At 52.1% G+C, this 19,859-nt stretch overlaps 1 protein-coding gene across 1 annotated transcript; it reads left to right on the top strand.

The window, feature by feature from the left end:
- The first annotated feature begins 1,207 nt into the window (after positions 1-1,207).
- MAP1LC3A (microtubule associated protein 1 light chain 3 alpha) lies at positions 1,208-19,420 on the top strand. Its single transcript, XM_038159117.1, has 4 exons — positions 1,208-1,341; positions 11,137-11,192; positions 17,554-17,660; positions 18,210-19,420. Exons 1-4 carry the CDS (start codon positions 1,302-1,304, stop codon positions 18,370-18,372), a joined length of 366 nt encoding a protein of 121 aa, XP_038015045.1. The 5' UTR covers positions 1,208-1,301; the 3' UTR covers positions 18,373-19,420.
- Positions 19,421-19,859: the final 439 nt, after the last annotated feature.

Raw genomic sequence — 19,859 nt, 5'->3', positions numbered from 1 at the left:
AAGAATGGTTTCAATTCTCGTTAAACATATATTTGTTTAAATTAGTGACACAATAATTGGAGTAGTTATTTCAAAACTGCATCTTTCATGTTTGGTTTTTTTTTTTTTTTACCAAGGTTGTACTTAATCCTTTAACATTTTGTGTTCACTCCTGTTTTGTGCCAATTCACTGTAACAATGAGACACTGCTCCACACTATACAGCTTCTGTTGGGGCGTGCAGTGAGGAGGGATATTAGATGCTCTGATGCTCTGTTTGCAGTTGTTTTTGATTCATTTACCAGCTCCAGAAATAGCTGCCCTATTTGTAGTCGTGCTGCAGGCTTTAATATATTCAGCATAGCCATGGCTGTGAATGCAGCAGGGAAAACAACGGGCTCATTAGCGGGGAGATGATTGGGGCAGATGTGGGAATTGCAAATGTTGGAGTATCTGTGAGAGAGTAGTTTATGTGCAGGTTTGTTGGCTGGAATCTGTGGGCTGAGCTGTTGTGGCTTCATCCTTACACAATCCTTCCTTCTTCTCCACCCTTCTCCCAACAGCCACATTTGTTACCCAAAGCTGGCAGTGACACTTGGAAGATGTTGAAGTCAAGATGTGCAGAAGATGCCACTGCAGGCCGGAGTTATGGACACCTCTGTCCTTTGAGCACCTCTGGAAATCCCAGCCCAGGTGTACTTCTGCTGCCTTAAGCAAGGCCCTCAGGTACTCTGCTCCATCAGAACTGGAAAAAAATGCTTGTGTTTGGGGTCACCTCTGAATAAACCATTACGTCCCATCGGGAAATGGGGATGCTCGGCCACAGTGTTCCTAGGGCACAGCCATCCTAGGGTCACCAGCTGCTCCCTCCCATGCTGGGGCTTATAAAAAGGAGAGGGGCAGATAGTAATAGGACAAGAGAGAATGCTTTTATACTAAAAGAGGTAAAATTTCCATTGGATTTGGGAAGGAAATCCACCTGTGAGGGTGGCGAGGCTTGCCGCAGGGTGCCCAGAGAAGCTGCGGCGGTCCCATCCTTGGGAGTGTCCAAGGCCGGGTGGGACAGGGCTCGGAGCACCCTGGGCTAGTGGAAGGTGTCGCTGCCCGCGGCAGACGATGGCACGGGCTGGGCTGTACGGCCCTACCGCCCGCTCACTGCGGGCCCCGCCGGGGGCGAGCGCCGGGGGCGCGGGTGTGGGCGGGGCCGCGGACGGACCGAGCCCCGCCCCGTATGGGCGGTGCCACGTGACGTCACCGCCGCTCCGCCGCAGCCCCAGCGCAGACGGAGCCGCCCGGTCCCGGTGCCGTCCCGGTCCCGCCGCGATGCCCTCGGACCGGCCCTTCAAGCAGCGCCGCACCTTCGGTGAGCCGGCACCGGCCAGGAGCGGCCGCGCGGGAGGGAGGGACGGACGGACGGACGGACGGACGGACGGACGTGGGGATCTGCCCTGCGCCGCCCCCGCCGTGCTGCCCTGCGGGGCGGCCCCGCCCGGGCCGGGGCTCGGCAGCCGCGGGTCCCCGCCGGGCGCGGCCGCGGGAGCAGCAGGGCCCGGGCCGGGGGCGGCGGTGCCGCAGCCGCCGCGCGGTGATGTCATCGCGGCCGGCCCCGCTCCGGGGGGGCCGCACCGCGCCCGGCCCGAGCGCAGCGGTGTCCCCGGGCCATCCCCGCTGTGTCGCCGCTTCTCCCGGGGACCGGGGTCACTGGGGCGCGGTGGCAGCCGCAAGGGGCCGTGGAATGCCCGGGACGAGGGTGGTGGCCGGGTGTCCCTTTTGACTGTCAGAACACAAAGACCTCCCCAAAAATCGCCTTCCGCGCTCCCCGTCTCGTCGGCGTTGGGGCGGTTGTTCCGTGCGGTTGTCTCACGCTCTCTGTGATGGTTGCGGAGACACAGCGGGGTCAATGCTCACATCCTCCCCATCCCATTGTCAGAGGTGCGTGCTGGGGACGCTCAGAGGTGAGGAGGTGACTGTAGAAAGTCCCAGATTTTTATCTCCAGACCCGATAGCGGAATCCGAGGAAACACCAACTGCTGTTTCTCTTGACCTTTGCCAGCTGGCGCAGGGAGAGGTGTGTGTTTCTGGCAGGTTAAATTCCTGGGGAGGGGGTAGCATTTGAGCTTTACTCGCTGTATAATGCTGAAGTCAGTGTTTTCATGCCATAAAAAAACCTCATATTGTGCCAGAGACTGTCTGAACGCAGGTGAGACCGTTTTCTACATGAGTTTTAAAATTGGAGCTTCTGCCTGCTGAAAACTGCTGATCCAGCCCCTTGCTGCTCTCTTGGAAACTGTAAATATTTGGTATTTTATTGGCACAACCCTTCTGGCCTTGAATGCTTACCCAGCCCTCCCCTGCCACAGGACCTAGCCAAGGGAACACGCACAAACAAGAACCAGCCGAAACCTGGGGGCTTGGGATCCTTGCTGGGATCCTGCTGTGTTCTCCTAAGCTATGTCTTAAAACCAGCAAAGTCCTAAATCAGCCCCTTAGTAACTCCCTACTGTTAAACTGGTGAGAATCAGCTTATTATGGTTAAGAGGAGACTGGTTTGCCTTTGTGGATTGCTCAGAATTTCTTTGACCCTGAAGGAAAACAAAATCTGAAGCTCAGGGCAGTTGAAAGAAAGCAGGATTAAAATAGCCCAGGAGGGACAGAGGGGGTGAGGGAGTTTGGTGCCGGCAACTGCAAGTGCTCCTTGTTTCTCTGTACTTTCCTCTGCCCTTTCGCTCTCTCAGCTGACTGGGCTGCAGAGCTGAGCCAGGAGGAGGAGGAGGAGGCCTGGCAGCCCCCGCAGTTGCTTTGGGTCAGGGCTGGAATTACTCTGTCGGAGAAAGTAAATACGGCTTGTTTTTGTCTTTGAATCATTACACAACAGGAGCAGGAAGCAATTGTTTACAATGCAGTTGGAGGGGGCTGGTGGAAAACATCTTCAGCGATTCTGTACCCTCAGAATGGCTTAATTTTTAAGGCTTCAAAACTTTACAGAAATGGAACGGCTCCAAAAAAGCAGTGAAAAGGCAGAGTCAGGGCTGTGGCTGTTTACAAAAGGCACCCTAGCTCCAGTTTCATGGCAAGTGCCTACCTTAGGTCTTGGGCTGCTGCTCTTTAGTGAAGATTCTGCTTTCCTCAATGCTTGTGTTCCCCCTTCTTGTATTTTTGGAATTTTTCTGTGAATTCCTTATTTTTGTTTATCTGCTTGGTCTTGGGTCTCTCCTGAGTAAAATTTCCTGATTTCTCCTCATCATTGTTGAGGACTTGAGAAGGGGACTGGCTGGGAAACACCAGGGGTTTGATCTGAGGTGTGTGGAGGGCACGGAGCAGTGACTTCTCCCGTGATCTCAGCTGCTGTCCCTGGTGGGCAAGTGAGCTCTGTGAGCCGGCCCTTGGCAGCAGAACATCCTTGCTGTGGGTGCAGGGGGTAAAACGTGGCAGCACCCTCTGCATCCATGTGCTGAACTCAGAGGCTGAGGCGTGTTCAGATCTGTTGCAGGAGTCAAAAACAATTCCCAGAACAAAGCTGTGGTCTGTGTCAAAGGAACAGGTTGTCCTGGCAGTAGTGAGAGCGTGCAGCAGCCTGACGACACCGTTGCACTTCCCGAAAGGAACACAAGTCCTTGGGAGCACTGTCCCACTGCTCCTGAAGCAGGGTTTGCATTGGGCTGGCAGCAGCTGCCAGCTGTGTCTTCAGTGCAGCACAAAACCAGCGTGATGATGGACACGGGCCGGGATCCTGGACCGGCCGGGTGACCCAGAGCACCTCGGTCCCGTGTCCCCGTGCCTGGCAGGAACAGAGGCAGGAACACACCTACGTGTGTCTGCTGGCTCAGCTGGAGCCCCGGCTTGGTGACACAGAGGTTTGACCTCAGCCTCTGTGGACAGAGTGTTCCCATCCCAGGTTCCATCCTCTGGGAGATCTGCCTTTGGTTGTGGGAAGTTCTGCTCATTGGTGGCTTGGAAAAACATCTGGATATTGATGTGAGGTTGGTCCGTGAGCCCCCGCTGGCCCTTGGGTGTCTGTGCTCTGGCAGTTGTGCCTTGAGAGCTGGGATTCCTTGAGAGGAGGATGCTGCTCCAAGCTGCTGCTCAGCTGCCTGTGTCTTGGATTAATTACTGAGGACATTCTGTGACTTGACTGGATGTGGGGGTAATTATCAGCATTGAAGAACTGAACAGGCTTCCAGAACAAAAGCCAAACTGACATTAGACCACAAATTTTGATTTTTTTATTATTATCATTTTATATAGCACAAGGCCCTGACTGGCAGCCAGGAATAATAAAACCTGTGTGTTTTGTTCATTACTTATTTTTTTTCACTATGAAAACTTCAGATCTTCCTTTGAGCCAGGAGGGTGGAGACTGGTGAATCCAGGGGCTGTCAGGGTGGTAGGCCCTTGCCACCTCTGTCACTGAGTAGCCATGAGCCATGGATAAGTCATGTCCCTTGGCTTTGGTGTTCCTTCTGTGGTCAGTCCCAGCAGGGATCACAGCCAGGGGAGTCACTTGGGAGGTCTCAAGGTGTGTCACCTGCTCGGGTGACATTCTGTGGTTGACTGGCAGTGTGTAAACACTGCCAGCTCTGTCATGCTGTTGTTTGCTGCCTTTTGTCCTCAGAAGGTGGTTTAAGGTTGTGAGAGAAAATGCAGGAATGTGAGAGAAAATGCTGGAATGAATTCAAGACTCTGGTGTCTGGCATGTGTCCCCAAAGCATCTGTGCATGTCCAGGCCTGTTTGTGCACAAACAGCAGTGAACTGTGCTGGGCAAAGGCTCTTGGTGCATGCAGGTGCACGGTGGGCTGCACCAAAATACAGTCCTGCCAGCAGTGCCAGGTCTTTCTTTGAGCACTTTGAAGTGTCCTGAGTAGTTCTGAGAAATCTGAGTGTGTTGCTGCTGTCTTGGAGATGGATGGGAAGGTTGTGCAGGTGGAAGGTCACGCAGCAGGCAGAGGGAAACCCTGGCATGGCAGCCCCCGGGGGTACAGAGGGAACTTGCTGTTCCTTTACCAAGGGTAGTGAAGCTGTGATTAAATGTTGAGCAAAAAAAACCAGTTCCCTATCTCAAACTGTGATGTAAATAACTCTGTTTGCCATCCTGTCATGACACAGAAGGTGCTGCCTGTTTCCCCCTCATGCTCAGAGGGTGCAGTGAGTTTTAAGCTGTTTGGATGAAAGGAGGTCCAGTGCTCAGCCTACACGGACCATGGCAGGGGTGAATCGCAGAATCCCAGAATGGTTTTGTTTGGAAGGGGCATTAAAGTCCACCCCATCCCACCCCCTGCCATGGGCAGGGACACCTTCCACCATCCCAGGGTGCTCCAAGCCCTGTCCAACCTGGCCTTGGGCACTGCCAGGGATCCAGGGGCAGCCCCCAGCTGCTCTGGGCACCCTGTGCCAGGGCCTGCCCACCCTCCTAGGGAACAATCCCTTCCCAGTATCCCATCCAACCCTGCTCTCTGTCAGTTTAATGCCATTCTGCCTTGTCCTGTCACTGGTACTGTACAACTGGAGGACAGGTGTCTTGACATGTATTTAGAGTTCACAGTTGTGTTGTGGCTCTGCTTGATCACAAGCTGAGCCCTTATCATGATTTGCCAGAAGCAAATGCTCATTCCTGGAGCTGGGCTCAAAATCATATTCCTGTTACATTTTTGAACTGCTAAGAAAAATGAAGGTAGTTTCCTCTTTGTGTTTTAAAATCCATTTTCAAGCTCTGTTCTGGAGCCAGGAAGATTGGGAATTTCTGCAAATGAATAAGGCTGCTGAGATGCTTCTGCAGTGACAGGGCCCCAAGAACCTGGCATTCCAAAATGTTCGCAGACACTGCACATCTGGTATTGCAGCTGTACTGATGGGATGGAGAGTCATGAAGACAGAGCATCCACTCCTCCATGTTTATGCTGGTAATAACTTCCAGGGACAGTGGAGCTTCAGGCTCCACCTATTCCGTGATGCAGAGATATGTTTTTATCAGTTCAAAGCTTTTAGGTTCAGAGCAGTGTGGGTTTGGTCCTGAGTAATTTCTTCTGCCTGGAGCACTCAGCTTTGCAGACAAATAAAATAAACCTGACAATCAGAAGCACTGTCAGGTCTCTGCAGTGCTGCTGTCCCTTGTAGCCTGGGACAAGCACCCTTCCTTCCTGGATGTGGGAGTCTCCTCTCACTCCTCCTGCAGCACCACTGGCCTGAGAAGGAGCACTGGACAAGGACAGGTCAGGTGCTGGGTGAGCCATGACACACTCACAGATTTGGGTGTTTCCTGGTGGTTAGAGGTGTCTGGCCTTAGGGTGGTGTGATATTACAGAAATAGTCATTGATGTTCATCTGGAATGACCTGCATAACTGGCCTGTGTCTCCAGCTCTTGCCAGCTCATCCCACACACATCCTGATTTCAAACCATCCAATTCCTCCTCTCCTGGCAGAAAATCTCTTGGAGAGAAGTCCATGCTCTAGCAGCACTCTGCCCTGGGACTGACCACAGCAGCTTCTTGAAGAAACATGTTCATTTTTGCATCTGCTTCAAATCTTAGGCAGATCCCTCTCCGGGCTGGCTGGCAGGGTGTTGTGTGGATGGCAGGGAGAAACCACAGGGCCAGCAGCCTGCTGGAGGTGCCAGGGGTGTCTGTACACTCTGGAGCTGTGGGACACAGGGAGAGGCAGTAGCTCCTGGCTGCATTTCTGATCTCTGCTCTCTGCACACAGCCTTTGCCCAGCCCAGGAGCTGTTGATCTGGTAGCACACTGATGACGTTACCAGGTGGTATTTGTTTTTACTGGTGTTTTCCTAACAGCATTCCTGCTGGTCACAGGCAGCTGGGCCTCTCCCTGTCATCCATCTGCTGCCTTGGGGCAGCACCAGTGCCTGAGCACTGCTTGTCTAACATCTCCTGGAAAATGGTGCCCCTTATGCAACAGCGCTGTTGGAGGACTTGCCATGTGTTTTCCTTCTGTCCCACCATCTGTATCTTTTGTCTGCTGAGGCTCTTTTGCATCCAGGACTGTCCTTTCATCCTGTGTCTGCACAGCACCAAGCACAGCAGGGACCTGGCTCTCATAGCCAGGGCTCCTGGGCACAGCTGATAAAAAAGGTTAATGTTTGCAAAGTGTGGCTTAAAATTTTCCACTGTTCTCCTCAACTGCCATAATGATCTCATCCTGCATTGCCATGGGATACACTGCGTGCTCGCATCCTTTGGAGCACAGCTTGGGAAGGACCTCAGTCAAGAAAACAGCCAAGATTCTGGTGTTTTGGGCAACTGGCAAGCAAGCTTTGCTGTTGGTACTTAACAGTTGAAACAGCAGTTGGAGGAGAAATAGGCAATTTCCTGGCATATGTAATGCTACAAAAATACTCCTATCTTTCAATGGGCTCTAGCAGAGAAGTTTCCCTGGGAATAACCAATAAAATTGCATTTTTTTTATCTTGCTGCCATCTTGAGATCTGACATCCTGCCACTGGGGAGAAGTCTGGCTTCCCTCATGGCAGGGATGTGGTGCCCACAGCTGGAGCAGGGATGGGGCTGTTCCCTCTTGTGCAGGTCAGCACTCTTTGCTCAGCTCCTTGGAGCAGCAGGAGGCTGAAACCCCTCCAGCCCCTCTTGTGTGGAGCCCCTGAGCTGCTGCAGTCAGGTGTGGTGTTCTGCTGCCCTGGCAGCGAAGAGGGACCAGAGGAGGAGAACTTGGATGGGGACAAGGCTGTGGTAACAGCTCTGGTTTGCTCTGCACATTGGCTAAGGATTAACTGTGGCCAGGTGCTGCAGGGATGGGGAAAGTCTCAACTTCAGCACAGTTTGGGAGAGCTGCAGGAGGGGAACAAAGCTTGTAAGATCAGGTCTGTTGTGCATGAATGTGAGTGTGCAAACACTGCAGATGCTGGGGTGGGGGGATCCTGCCTGTCCTCAGCACTGTGGGGGCTTTGGTGCTGGGCTGGCACCTCCAGCCAGGTTTCTCTGAAATGTCTTTTAACCATTTTCTCTGTATTCCTGTAACTTAGATTACACTGTATAGACACTGAATTAAGGCTGGTATTTATAGCTGTTCCTGCTGTGTGATGTTGATGCTTTCATGAGTCACAGGCTCAACCTCTGGCTCCCACCCCAGGCTGAGGAGGGTGTGGATGACCATCACTATCTATTGCTGGAGATCTCTTGTGCCTGAACTCCTGTGTGCACAGAAATCGCCCAGGGATTGATGCAGCTTTTCCTGATTGCCAAGCCTGCTTCCTTGACTCTCCAAGGCTAGGATGGGACAGTGTGTAGAGTGTGCTCTTTAGCAGTGCTTCAGATGTCCTGGAAACGTCTGCCTGTAGATTCAGGAACCTGAGCACCTTAGGTGGGATTGCTCCCAACTGCCTTCCTGAATGGAGTTCCTAAAGTGAGCGATTCCAGGCCAGAGGAAGAAGTGCAGTGCTTGAGGTGTTTGTAGTTGCAATCCATGGACATGCTGGAGGGATCCAGCAACCCCCAAAACAAAGCAGCACCGCTGCCATTCCCCTGTGGTCACCTGCAGATCAGCATCGTGCCACAGGGTCCCCTGAGGTCAGGAAGGCCGTGAATGCCCTGGGCCTGCTGGCCAAAGGGAGCAGGTCCTGGGCATGTGGCAGGTTTTAAAGGGTGGGACAGGGGAGCTTCCACTGTAGCCCAGCAGACTTGAGGGTAGCTGAGAGTTCTGTCAGTGGTGTCTTGTGCCCTTATTCCTCCAGAGCATGGAGTCAGCAAGACCTGGAAGGATCTTTCTGCAGCAGCCACCCTCTGCCCAAGGCACTCCATCTGCTCCCCATGGGGGACAGAGGACTGTGGTCCCAGGGGTGGGATCCTGAGGCACTAACGTGCAGCTGGAGTGATGATGGACCCTGTTCCTCTCTATGTGGCATCTTTTTCAGTGTAATGAGCAGGAGGCACCTCTGTTCCCACTGTGTAAATGGAGGTGGTGATGCCTTGTGTCATCTTGTGCTGTAGCTGGTGATGATTCCAGGGAGCAGGAAGGGATGTCTGGCACATGGCTGCCCTTTGGCACACACAGCCTGGGCTAGTTGGATGCTCCAAGATTATCTTCATTTACTAGCCATGATAACATGCCTTCAGCAAATTCCTTCTCTGACCCTTCTCACAATTACCTGCATTGTTGGGGCTTCCTGTGCAAACAGTCCTGTGACCTTGCAGGGCAGCACATGGTGTTTAGGAAGCTCATGCTCATGGCCATCTGATAGTATGGAGAGAGAAGCAGGCTAGGGTGGACACTGAAGCCAGGATGACTGGCCAAATGTGAGGACACAGCTCTGCAGGCTCTGTTAACACCCAGAATTCTGAGCTGGCTGCAGTCAAGCTGCTGCAATTTCCATGGTGATCAGTGTTGTCCAGTTGAGCTCTGGATCCCCATCCTTTTGGATGCTCCATCCTGGACACAAGTGAACATGTGGGAATGGGGCTCTGTATGGGGGGGCAGCTGCTTCTGCTCCAGCTGGGTGATGTGGGCTGGGTGCTGCTGGCACCGTGTCCTTCAGCATTCCCAGGGAGGTGTCTCTGTACCAGTGTCACGTGTGCTGCTGATGTCTGTGTGACTCCCTGGCTGATTGGTACCTCAGGGCAAAATTGTCTGTATCACAGGGATGACTCTGGATCCCTGGAGCACTGGATTGGATGAAAAGGAAACATGAGAAGCTGCATCTTCAGTCATAAAACTCAAACCAAATATGCCTGAATTTTTCATGAAATCCAAATAATCTTGCTCTGTGTTGCTTGCCTATGGAGTCCTACAGAATAAAAGATCTAACAGTTCCTAGCAGAGTGGTATTTTCCTCTCAGAGGAGGTAGAAATGGTACTCAAAACTTTCTGTGATCTGGTGATTTTGTAGTCCTGTGGCTTTTAAAGAAACTCCAGTTTCTTCCCAAAGTCATATCTAGCCAAATTCAACATATAAGCAATAAGGTTTAATTGAGTGCTCAGGGGAGAAATTATCAATGTTTCTGAGGAGAAAACACTCAGGCACAGGCATTTATCCTGCCCTCTGTTATCCCAGTGGGCCATGGGGAACTGGGGCTGTGTAAGCTGGTGAGGGGAGTCGGGCTGGGGCCAGTGCTGTGCCAGGTGTGGCTGGATGATCCCGTGATAGATCCTGCAATACCCAGATCTCTTTTCTAGGCATTGCTTAGTCACTGACCTTCACCCCCTGGCTTAGTTTCTGGGCATTTCAGATGTAGGCTGTGAAGCACTTCCCAGAGTAGTGGCAGTTCCAGGAGGAGGGCAGGTCTGTAGTGTCCCAGGAGGAGCATGCACAGAGCCCTCCCTGGCTCTGGTACTGCTTCTTCCTCTGCTTTCTGCAACTCTGGGTTGTGGAAAGAGGAGAGCCCTCTGGTGTAAAGCAGTGAGGGGTGTGGGAATTCTCCTGTAAACTGGAAGAGTGCACAAGCTTTGTGTGCTGCCTGTTGTGTGTGTCAATAAACTCTGGAGGAAAATGGAATAGAAATAGAAAGTGTGAGAACAACTGCAGGAAAAGTCTTTCTGTATGTGGGTCATCTCCTTGCTTAAGGTTTTCTTCCTGCCTCCAGGCCTAGAAATACTTTCTGTCAGGCCGAGAGCTGTTGTAGCTGCTCCATAGCTCTGTGCTAGGGAAGGAATCCTCCTTGGCAAAGTGCAGCTCTTGTGGAGCCAGGCACTGTGCCAGAGAGTGCCTGGAAGTGCGCAACAGGCAGGAGGAAGTGGCTAAAACCCAGCCCCAGCTGGAGAATTGTCTCCCTGGGGGAAGCATCCAGGAGACATGAGCCTGAACTTGCAGAGCACAGCCCCCAAAGCTGTGCTGCTGCCCTGCACCCATTGCCAGGAGCTGCATATGCTTAGGATGGATTTAAGTTAATTTTGTTAGCTTTGTGGTCTCCTTTCACTCTCCTGATTTCCAGGTGTGCTGCCCAGTTTTACCAGGCAGAGTGGCGTGTTCCAGCCTGGGGGGGGGGGTGGTGGGGGCAGTAGGAGCCATGAAGGGTTGTTCTCTGGAGCTGACATCTGGCAGACCATGCTCAGAAAAGGCCTGGTGAGCAGAATGTGCATTCCTTGGGAAATGTCCCTCTCTCTGGGTCGGCCATGGCTTGCAGGGTGAGTACCTCAGTTCTGTCTGCCCTACCACACACAGGTGTTTCTAACTTGATTTCTTTAATTCTTTCTCTCCAGCGGATCGTTGTAAAGAAGTGCAGCAGATCCGAGAGCAGCATCCAAACAAAATCCCGGTGAGTGAATTGTTCTCACTCTTCTGTGTCAGGCTTTGTTCTCAGGACCCCTCTGTGCTCCTGGGTGGCCTCCATAGAGCTTGCAAAACTTTGCTCCCTGGAATCAACACAGGATGGTCCCCATGAGCCTCCAATGCCTTGTGTGTGCTGGCTGCTCAACAGCAGATGTGTTCTCTGCACTGCAAAGGACAGCCTGGCTCTAAAGCTCCATGCTGCCCTGGAGGCAGGGGACTAATTTCATCTCAAATCTATTTCCAAGCGAGTGCAGTAGGAGAAAACTCTGAAATGGCTTTTCTTTTGGCTGTAGTTGCTACCTAACTTTTCCTGGATAACCTGGTAAGGATTTCTCTGCCCAGAGAAAGATGTGTGGGCTGATCTTCGCTGCACTGAAAGCACAGAGTCTCTCTTAGGATTATTCATACCCGTTCTGTGTGTCCCAGCACCTGTAGTTGACAGGCACAGGTGAGACTCCATGAATTTGCAGTTCTTCCTGCCCTCATCACACCTAATATACTGAAATGCTCTTTGGCTGTGAGTGTACTTTTGAGTTCCTACCTGAGTATTTGCTTCTTTTCCTGAGAAGATGGAGAACTTAGAGGAGCATCCTGTTCCTAGAAGTGTCTAACACCAGCTTGGACAGGGCTTACAGCAGCCTGGTCTAGTGGAAGGTGTCCCTGCTCACCTTTAAGGTCACTTCCAACCCAAACCATTCCATGATTCAATGAAATTATGGACTTGGGGCTTGCTCAGCTTACTATTTGCTATATCACAGCATCTATGACTAAAAAGATAGGATTCCTAGTTCAGCTGCCTCTCAGTGTTGGATGAACATCAACCTTGTCTTAAAATTGTAGACTGTCAGCAATTGGCCTTCAAGACTGAATGTCTCAAACTGCTCTTGGCCCATCTTAGTCCACTTCTGCCTCACTCTTGTTTTGCTTTTAGCACAGTGTTTTCTAGCCAGAAGAATTCTTTCTTCTCCCCTCCTCCCACCACCACTGTGGTGTTCACATGATGTTCACGTGTTTCCAGCTCAGCAGAGCAGGGCCTGTCCCTCACAGCACCCTGGCTACCAGTAGTCCAGGTCATCAACACATTGATTGGCCTCTGCTTTTAACGTGGTTTTAATGGCATTAGATGGATCTGCATTTCTCCAGAGCTGTGGCAGAGTTAATTGCAGTGCATTCAGGCTCTGGCAGTAAGGCCAGGCTAGAAATAAGTTGTACACAAAATGCACACATGTGCATGTATCAGGTGCCTGCATACAAATGTGTGTTGCTTGAGGAATGAATAGAAGGAACCAGAGCTGTGCATCCACAGGCAGAGTTCTATGGCATTCTTGAGACATGGTGGGAGAGCTCCTGTGGCTGGAGTTCTCTTTTTGTTGGAGACAACACCGCAAGTTTTGCTGGAGGAGTAAAAAGAATCAGGTGGTGGGAAGGGTCATGAAGGCTTGTGGGGTCCAGCTGTGTTTGTGTCACTGCTGTCTCTAAAGGCCTGGTCACTGTTAGACCCCAACACCAGCTTGGTCCTGTCTCTCTTCTCTTCCAGGGCAGGTTTCAGTGCTGGGCAGTGATCAGAGCCTCGTGCAGGAGTGTGGTGTGGGCACTGTCATGGGTCCAAGCACTGCAGGCTCATCAGCTGTAGGAAGGTCTTGGTCATCTGTGAGAGACAGGAGCTGTGTTTTCCAAGTGATTGGCTTCCCTGGAGAGGCACTTGGAATCAGCAGAGGGGTTTGAGCCCTCAGCCCAGGGGAGTTAGGGAGATCCAAGGTCACACCCTTACTGCTGACGGAAACCACAGCAAAGCTGTGCAGCACCTGCTGCCCTCCTGCATCTCCAGTTTCCAGCCAGAGTCCTTGGGCGAGTCCCTTCTGCTTTGAGAGGGGGCCAGGAGGATTTGCAGAGGGCACGGCCTGGCTGTGTGCCCAGGGAAGAGCACGTCTCTCCTGTTTCCATGAGTGTACTTGCAGGGAAAGCTGAGGAAGGGACTGATGTGGAGTTCTTGGCTTCTGTTTCATGGGAAGTCACATCCTGGCACATGTAATAAGGACATAGGCAGGAGCCAGGTCCCCTGCCCACCTCATGCTGGGGGCTCCCTTGCTGTCTCTGCATTTCCCAGAGTTGGCTGCTCTGGCAGAAGGTGCTGACCACAGGCACACCTGCTGAGAAGGTGAGATGGTTGTGTTGGCAGCAGGGGCTGCTCACACTCAGCTCTGTTGGGAAAAATCTCCAGCTGCTCCTCCCAGAGCGGTTCCTCCTTGAGCAGTCAGAGCAAGCAGAGAAGTTCCAGCCTTTTCAGTGGGACCCCCATCCACAATACATCCCAGCCTCAATACATGTTTTCAAAATCATCTTCTGTCCTGTTAGAGGACAGGGAGCCTGTGCCCCCCCACACTGTCCCTGCCTGCTCTCAGCCCCAGGGACCTTTCTGGAGATGACTGAACCCTCAGAGAGTCTGAAATTGCTGGGAAGCAGCTTGTGCTGGGCAGCAGCGGGAGCAAACCACTTCCCAAAGCCCTGCAATGCTAAATTCAGGTAGGCCTGGTGAGCTGTGAGCTGTAGAGGGGGGTGAAGGCAGGGCCCCCCCTTGTGCTGGCAGGGAGGGCTGGGGGGGTGTTTGAGCTGTGCAGAGAGGCTCTGTTGGGTTCATCTGAGCACCAACAGAGGAGCATGGAGACACAGTGGCAGGCGGGAGACCCCAGATAATGCCCTGCCCTGGCACAGGGGTGGATGGAAACCCAAATTATGGACTCAGAGGAAGGGACAACCTTTTCTGGGCTCCTGGGAGCGCTCTTCTGGGGAGCTGCAGATCCAGTGTCCAGCACTGACATGACTCTGGATGGATCAACACCAGAGCACTTTTTGACTGAGGGCTATTGTGTCTGTTGCCACTAAATAACCTGTACCCTGCTCTGCCAGAGGGGGACAGGGTGAGGCTGATGCAGTCTGTGCTCGTGTGTGTCTGTGTCAGTCTGTGCCTGGCCACGGATGTCAGGGAGGTGTTACATACACACATTTGAGCCTCCATGCCTGCTGGGAATACATTCCCAGCCTCACTCCTGGTTGGGCCTTGCTTTTGTTGACCACCACATCTGGCCATATTCCCTACCAGACTCCCTTGCCATCTCTCCAGACTGGCCCCAGAACAAAGGCTGTATTCACAAACACTGCCCAAGCCCTCTTTGCAGTGGGACCAGGAGTTCGGGCTCTGCCCTGAGTGTTTCCCCTCCTCACCTGTGCCCACTCGTGCAGAGATCTGTGGCGGGTTCCCTCTGCAAGAGCAAGTGTCCCGTGCTGAGGAACCCCTGGCTGAAGGCAGCAGCTTGGAAGAGGATAGGGGATGGGAGGTGGCTGTGCACACCCACCCTGAGGCCACAGGGATGTAACTTTAGCATTTGGTCATGCTTTTCCCTCCAGAGCTGGACAAGAACGTTTTGTCCATTGGCCACCTGTTCTCATAGCTGGGTTACCCAAATAGCAGCTCATGTTCTGGGAACAGAAACTCTTGGGAGTTGCTCTACATGAGAGGCCCTGTGTTTGCTCAGGGCACAAGGCAGCTGCTGTGTTGGGTCTCCTGCCCACCCAGGGACGCCAGATGTTGGGTTTCCAGCCCCAGGATTGGGGTGACCCCGAAAGATGGAAAAGTCCCTCCTCCAACCCGTGCCTTCTAAGGAAGACTCAGTAGTCTTCTGTTGTCTGTTCTCAAGGTTGTTTATTGTTGGTTATCTACAAGATTCTTCTCCTGAACTGCTGTGGCCCGTTCAGCAGCTCAGACAAAGGCACACTGCCCTCCCAGGGGGCTGGTGCTATCTTTTATATCATATATTACGTACTACATGTTTATACCTTTTCCCCAATGCCTATTATCTATATTGAATGGTGACTTTCTACTCTAGACCAATCTGTGAGTGCCAACATCACCAAAGACATGGAGGCTAGGAAGGAGAAAGAAAGAGGACAGGGCACACCCAAGTCCCTCCATCTTAGACCTCCTGACCCCCATGTACAAAACTTGGACCCCTGCGTACAAGGCTTAAAACCCCCTGTACAACACTCTAAAATCCTTCCTTTCACTTCGTGATTATCTCTACTATGCTATCTAAACTTGTGTGTGTGGCTTGTAATTCTTCATACAGAGTTGGTGATTTGCTCCACGGGCTAAGATTGAAACCCCACGTGTGTCTTTGGCTGCATGCCAGGGTCTCAGAGCCCCCTGCCAGTGGCTCTGGCCATCCAGGGCACCCAGAGGGATGTTCTGGATTCCAACACTGCTGCTCCAAGAGCCAGGACAGCCATTGCATCCCATTGTTGGATTAACCTAAAGGTGGCTCCTCTTGGGATGGAACTGGCTGGTAATGAGAGACACCGGCCTCTGGTCCTGCTCTGGTGAGAACTGAGGCATCATCCAGGTGTGCAGGGCCCTCTCTGCAGTTAAAGGTGGATGCACAGACAGCTGCTGTGTAGCTGCTTCTCCGTGCAAACCAAAAAGCTGAAGGGCCACTGTTGCCTGTGTGTTTCCTAGCAGCATCCTTGTATGTGGCTGTTGTGAGTGCTCAGCCCCTCACGACTACTCCTCTCTCCACAGCCAAAATACTCACCTGTCCTTGTAAGATTCAAGTTAAATGCAGTCAGATGGTTCTACTCATCTTATCCTTCCTGTGCCCTCCTTGGAGGGATGAAGAGCCATTAACAGGTTGGTGGGGGATGTCCCGGTGCATGATTTAGTCTGTTGCAGAAAGTGGTTCTTTAATCAGATCCTCCTGTGCCAAAGAGGGCTACCTGGTGTTCACATGCTGCTAGCCCGGGTGTTGGGCTCCCTTGGGTGTGATTTGTCCAGGGTGGGCTCTGCAGAGGCTGTTTTGGCGCAGAGCTCCCAGCAAGGCACATCACCCCCCCTCCTTCGGGAAGTGCCTGCAGCCCAGCCCTGTCAGATCAGCCCCACGGCCTGGGGGGGCTCCTCAGACATTCCCAGCTCGCTGGTGACTCCGCAGTGTTCCAGCCGGGGTGTCTGATCCACCTCTGGGGTACGCTGGCAGGAGTTCCACTGCTGCTGCTGCCAGAGGCTGAGGTGTCAGCAAGGGATCCAAAGGGAAGGGAAATCCGTGTTCCCAGAGGTCCCGTGGTCCTTCTGGCTCCACAGAGCCACCTCCTGGGGATCCTCCTCTCTGCACGCTGCTCCGTCCCTCTGCTGCCAAAAGCCATTTACAGTTCTCGAGTATTTTTGGAAAGGACCTGCGAAAACAAATTATGGCAATTCCTTCCCTTATAGTGAAAAATAATGTTCAGTCTCAGGTGGGAGAGGATAATGGGCTGATGAGTATCCAGGAGTCTCTCTGAGGGGAAATCAACAGCTTGCTGGAGAGATGTGAGAGAACATCACTGCAATGGGAACATACTAAGCTGTATATTGTTCACTTATTTTCATTTTTCTTAAAAGTACGTTCCCTATTTTAACTTCCTGCCACTTTGTTTCTCAGAATACAAAAGGTATTTTTCCAGGCTGGTTTAGAACAGCAATTGTAGCTGTCAGCAAACAGCTTCACAGAAGAAAATCATTAACTATAATAGCAGGAAAATGGATCAGAAATCATCATTCAGCCATTTCAGAATGAAGGGATGGTTAGAAATTTTCCAAGCAAGATGTCTGGCAGAGGAGGACGGGCTGGGTTATCCCTGTGGTGACACCATGCAGGAGTGCCTGGGAAGCTCAGTGCACAGCTGGGGTGGCCCTGGTTTCTGATCCTTCTCGGAGTCAGTGTGTCTGACTGTTAACATAAGGAGTGGGACTTGTGAAATCCAAACAACCCCCTTCTGAAGGAATGCCTGAGTGGCTTCACTGGGACTTGTGAAAACTGCTTGCTTGGGAATATCCACAGCTGTTCCTGAGCAGGCAGAGGGATGCTGAAGGGCAGCAGGAAGGAAAGGGAGCAGGAAGGAAACTGCACAGTGAGCTGTCTGTAGCTCAAGCCAGAAAAACCTGTGGGTTTGGTCAGTCAGAAAGTGATGTTAAGGTATTTCATGCCTCTTCAGATGTCCTGCATGCCAGAGGACAAGAATCTATATCAGTTCAGTGGTGCCCACTGTTTCTCAGCCAGCCAGAGCACTTGGTGCTTTAGTTCATTGTTTTGGACACTGTTCACTGCCTGGCTTAGGCACAGGTGATGGATGAAGAGCCACCTGCAGCCAGCCTGGTGGTCACTGCTCATGTCCTTTTTTTGTTTTGTTTCCTGTGAGGGTGAAGCAAAGTGAGGTTGTACCTCAGCTCTTCTACCCATGCTAGTTGGAATTGGATCTGACCTTGGGACCAGTGTGTGGGGCACTGTGAACATGACTAATCCTACCCTTGACTTTCCCCCCAGGTCATCATTGAACGCTACAAAGGGGAGAAACAGCTGCCAGTGCTGGATAAGACCAAGTTCCTTGTCCCAGACCATGTCAACATGAGCGAATTGGTCAAAATAATCCGGTGAGTGGGGTGGTCTCAGCTGGCATTTTGAGAGCCTGTCCTCACCCACAGGCCACTCGCTGCAGGGTGGTGGGGTGAGGGTGAGGCAGAGGCAGAGGCAGCTGCTGAGGGCAGGGATGAGGACGTGGCAGCCGCAGCATCCTTGTGTGTGGTGCAGACTGTTGTGGGGGACAGGGGAAGGCAGGTTCTTAGCACTTTGTGAAGGGCTGGGGTCTCTCCCTCAAGGGGACACTCATGAGCAATGAAGGGGTCTGATCCCCTCTTTTTATTCTTCTGCTCAGAGGGAAGAGTCCCCTGTGCTTTGCCCTAGCCAGTAGCACTTGAAGAAAGGGGGCTTTGCAGAATCCTGGCTCAGGAGGCCTTGGAGCCTTGGGCAGCTCAGCTGGACTCATGGATACCATGTCCTGAGTGGTGGGAGGAGGTCCTGAGGAGGCCCTGGCAGTGCAGGCCTGGCCCCAAGGGAATAGCATTGCTGGGGAGGAGGAAGTGGCTGTCAGGGCACCCACCCCAGGTGGGCTGACCCTGCCCCTCCTGCCCTTGCCCCCACAGGCGCCGCTTGCAGCTGAATCCCACCCAGGCATTCTTCCTGCTGGTGAACCAGCACAGCATGGTCAGCGTGTCCACCCCCATCTCAGAGATCTACGAGCAGGAGAAGGACGAGGATGGCTTCCTCTACATGGTCTATGCTTCCCAGGAGACCTTTGGCTTCTGAGGGCTGCTAGGAGTTGGCATGTGGAGACAGATGAACTGTGGCACAGAGGCCCCTGGCCTCAGAAGACAACACAGCCAGAGGCTCACAAGAGGGGGGCTGTGCTGACCCCCTTCCTCTCCCTCCCTCCCCATCACCCTGTCACCAAAGAGGCTCGTGGCGTGTGTTGGACTCGCACAACCCTTCCCCTCTGTGTAGGTCAGTCCCGCTCCCCCGAGGCGCCCGCCCAGGTGTGTGACACCCCCAGCCAGCTGTGCAGACCCCATGTGGGGCCTGACCCCCTGTCCCCGTGTCCCCGCGCTGCTCTCGCTGTGCTGTGTGTGCTCTGCTGCTGCCAGACCCGCTGGGCCACTGCCACCCCAGCACAGGGAGAGCCACCTCTCCCCCAGGCACTTATAAAGGGCAGGAGGTCTGCAGAAGCAGCTAACAGATGTTACCATTGCTCCCAAGTTTTAATTGATTTTAATTACACCCATATCAGATTCTTGGTGCTACTGAGTAGATGTAGGCGTCTCTATAGGACTGTGGATAATGTATATCCTTTAGATTTATTTTATTGGTTTGTTTGTTTGGGTTTGTTTGATTGTTTGGGGGTTTTTTTTTTTAGGGATAGATTGGAATGGGGAGAGGGGGAAACTTTCCTGTATTCTGTAGGTAAATAAATCAGGCTTCATTGCACTTTAAAGCATAGTAGATGTCAGAGTGGAATTTTCTTTTAATTTATACAGGTTTGCCATCTATAGTGCTGCTCCTCTGTTGACAGTTGTACCTAGATTATCTTGTTTCTTTTTTTTTTTTTTCTAATAAAATTGATTTCCCTTCTCTCTGTCTCCCCATTGCATGCAGTTTTTCAGTCTCACTGTGTCAAGGAGTTCACTGAAGGAATGTACTGATTTATATTTGCTATGTTCCTGTCCCTGTTTCTCATGTATTATACCAAAAAAATGTATATGATAAAATCCCCCCCAGTTTAATCTATACAAAAGTATATATATATATATATAAATATATATATAAAATAAACATAAATTCAAGTTGTGTCTTGTAGGAATGTTCTGTTCCCATCTCATTTGTCTGTGTTAATGTCATGTCTCTGGTATATCAAATGTGTGTTCCCCGTGTTCACTGGGGTGCGTGTGTACCTGCCCAGGCTTCTGAGCTGGTTAATCCAGGCTGTGGAAGAGCAGCTGGTGGGGACTGAGGGGCTGGGACAAAGGGGGAAGATTGGTTTAGAAAACAAAACACTGGATAGTGACAGGAAACATGGTTGTCCTTGCCCTGCTTGTGTAGAGTCTCTTGTCCTTTGATTAAACTTCCTCATCTGGGAACAAAAACTTGAGGTGGAGGCCAATTTGTGAAGTTTGTTTTTAAGGGAAGCTTTGAGCAGTGCTGGAAGTAGTGGCTTATCCTGAGCACTCCATCAGACTTGTTCTCCAGGCAAAGGCAGGGGCCGATGGTCCTTTGGCTGGGCAGTGTCTCTGCTCCTTGGC

The sequence above is a fragment of the Motacilla alba genome, chromosome 20 (genome assembly GCF_015832195.1).
Source record: "Motacilla alba alba isolate MOTALB_02 chromosome 20, Motacilla_alba_V1.0_pri, whole genome shotgun sequence".
NCBI lineage: Eukaryota > Metazoa > Chordata > Aves > Passeriformes > Motacillidae > Motacilla > Motacilla alba.
This window is presented reverse-complemented; position numbering and strand designations above follow the sequence as displayed.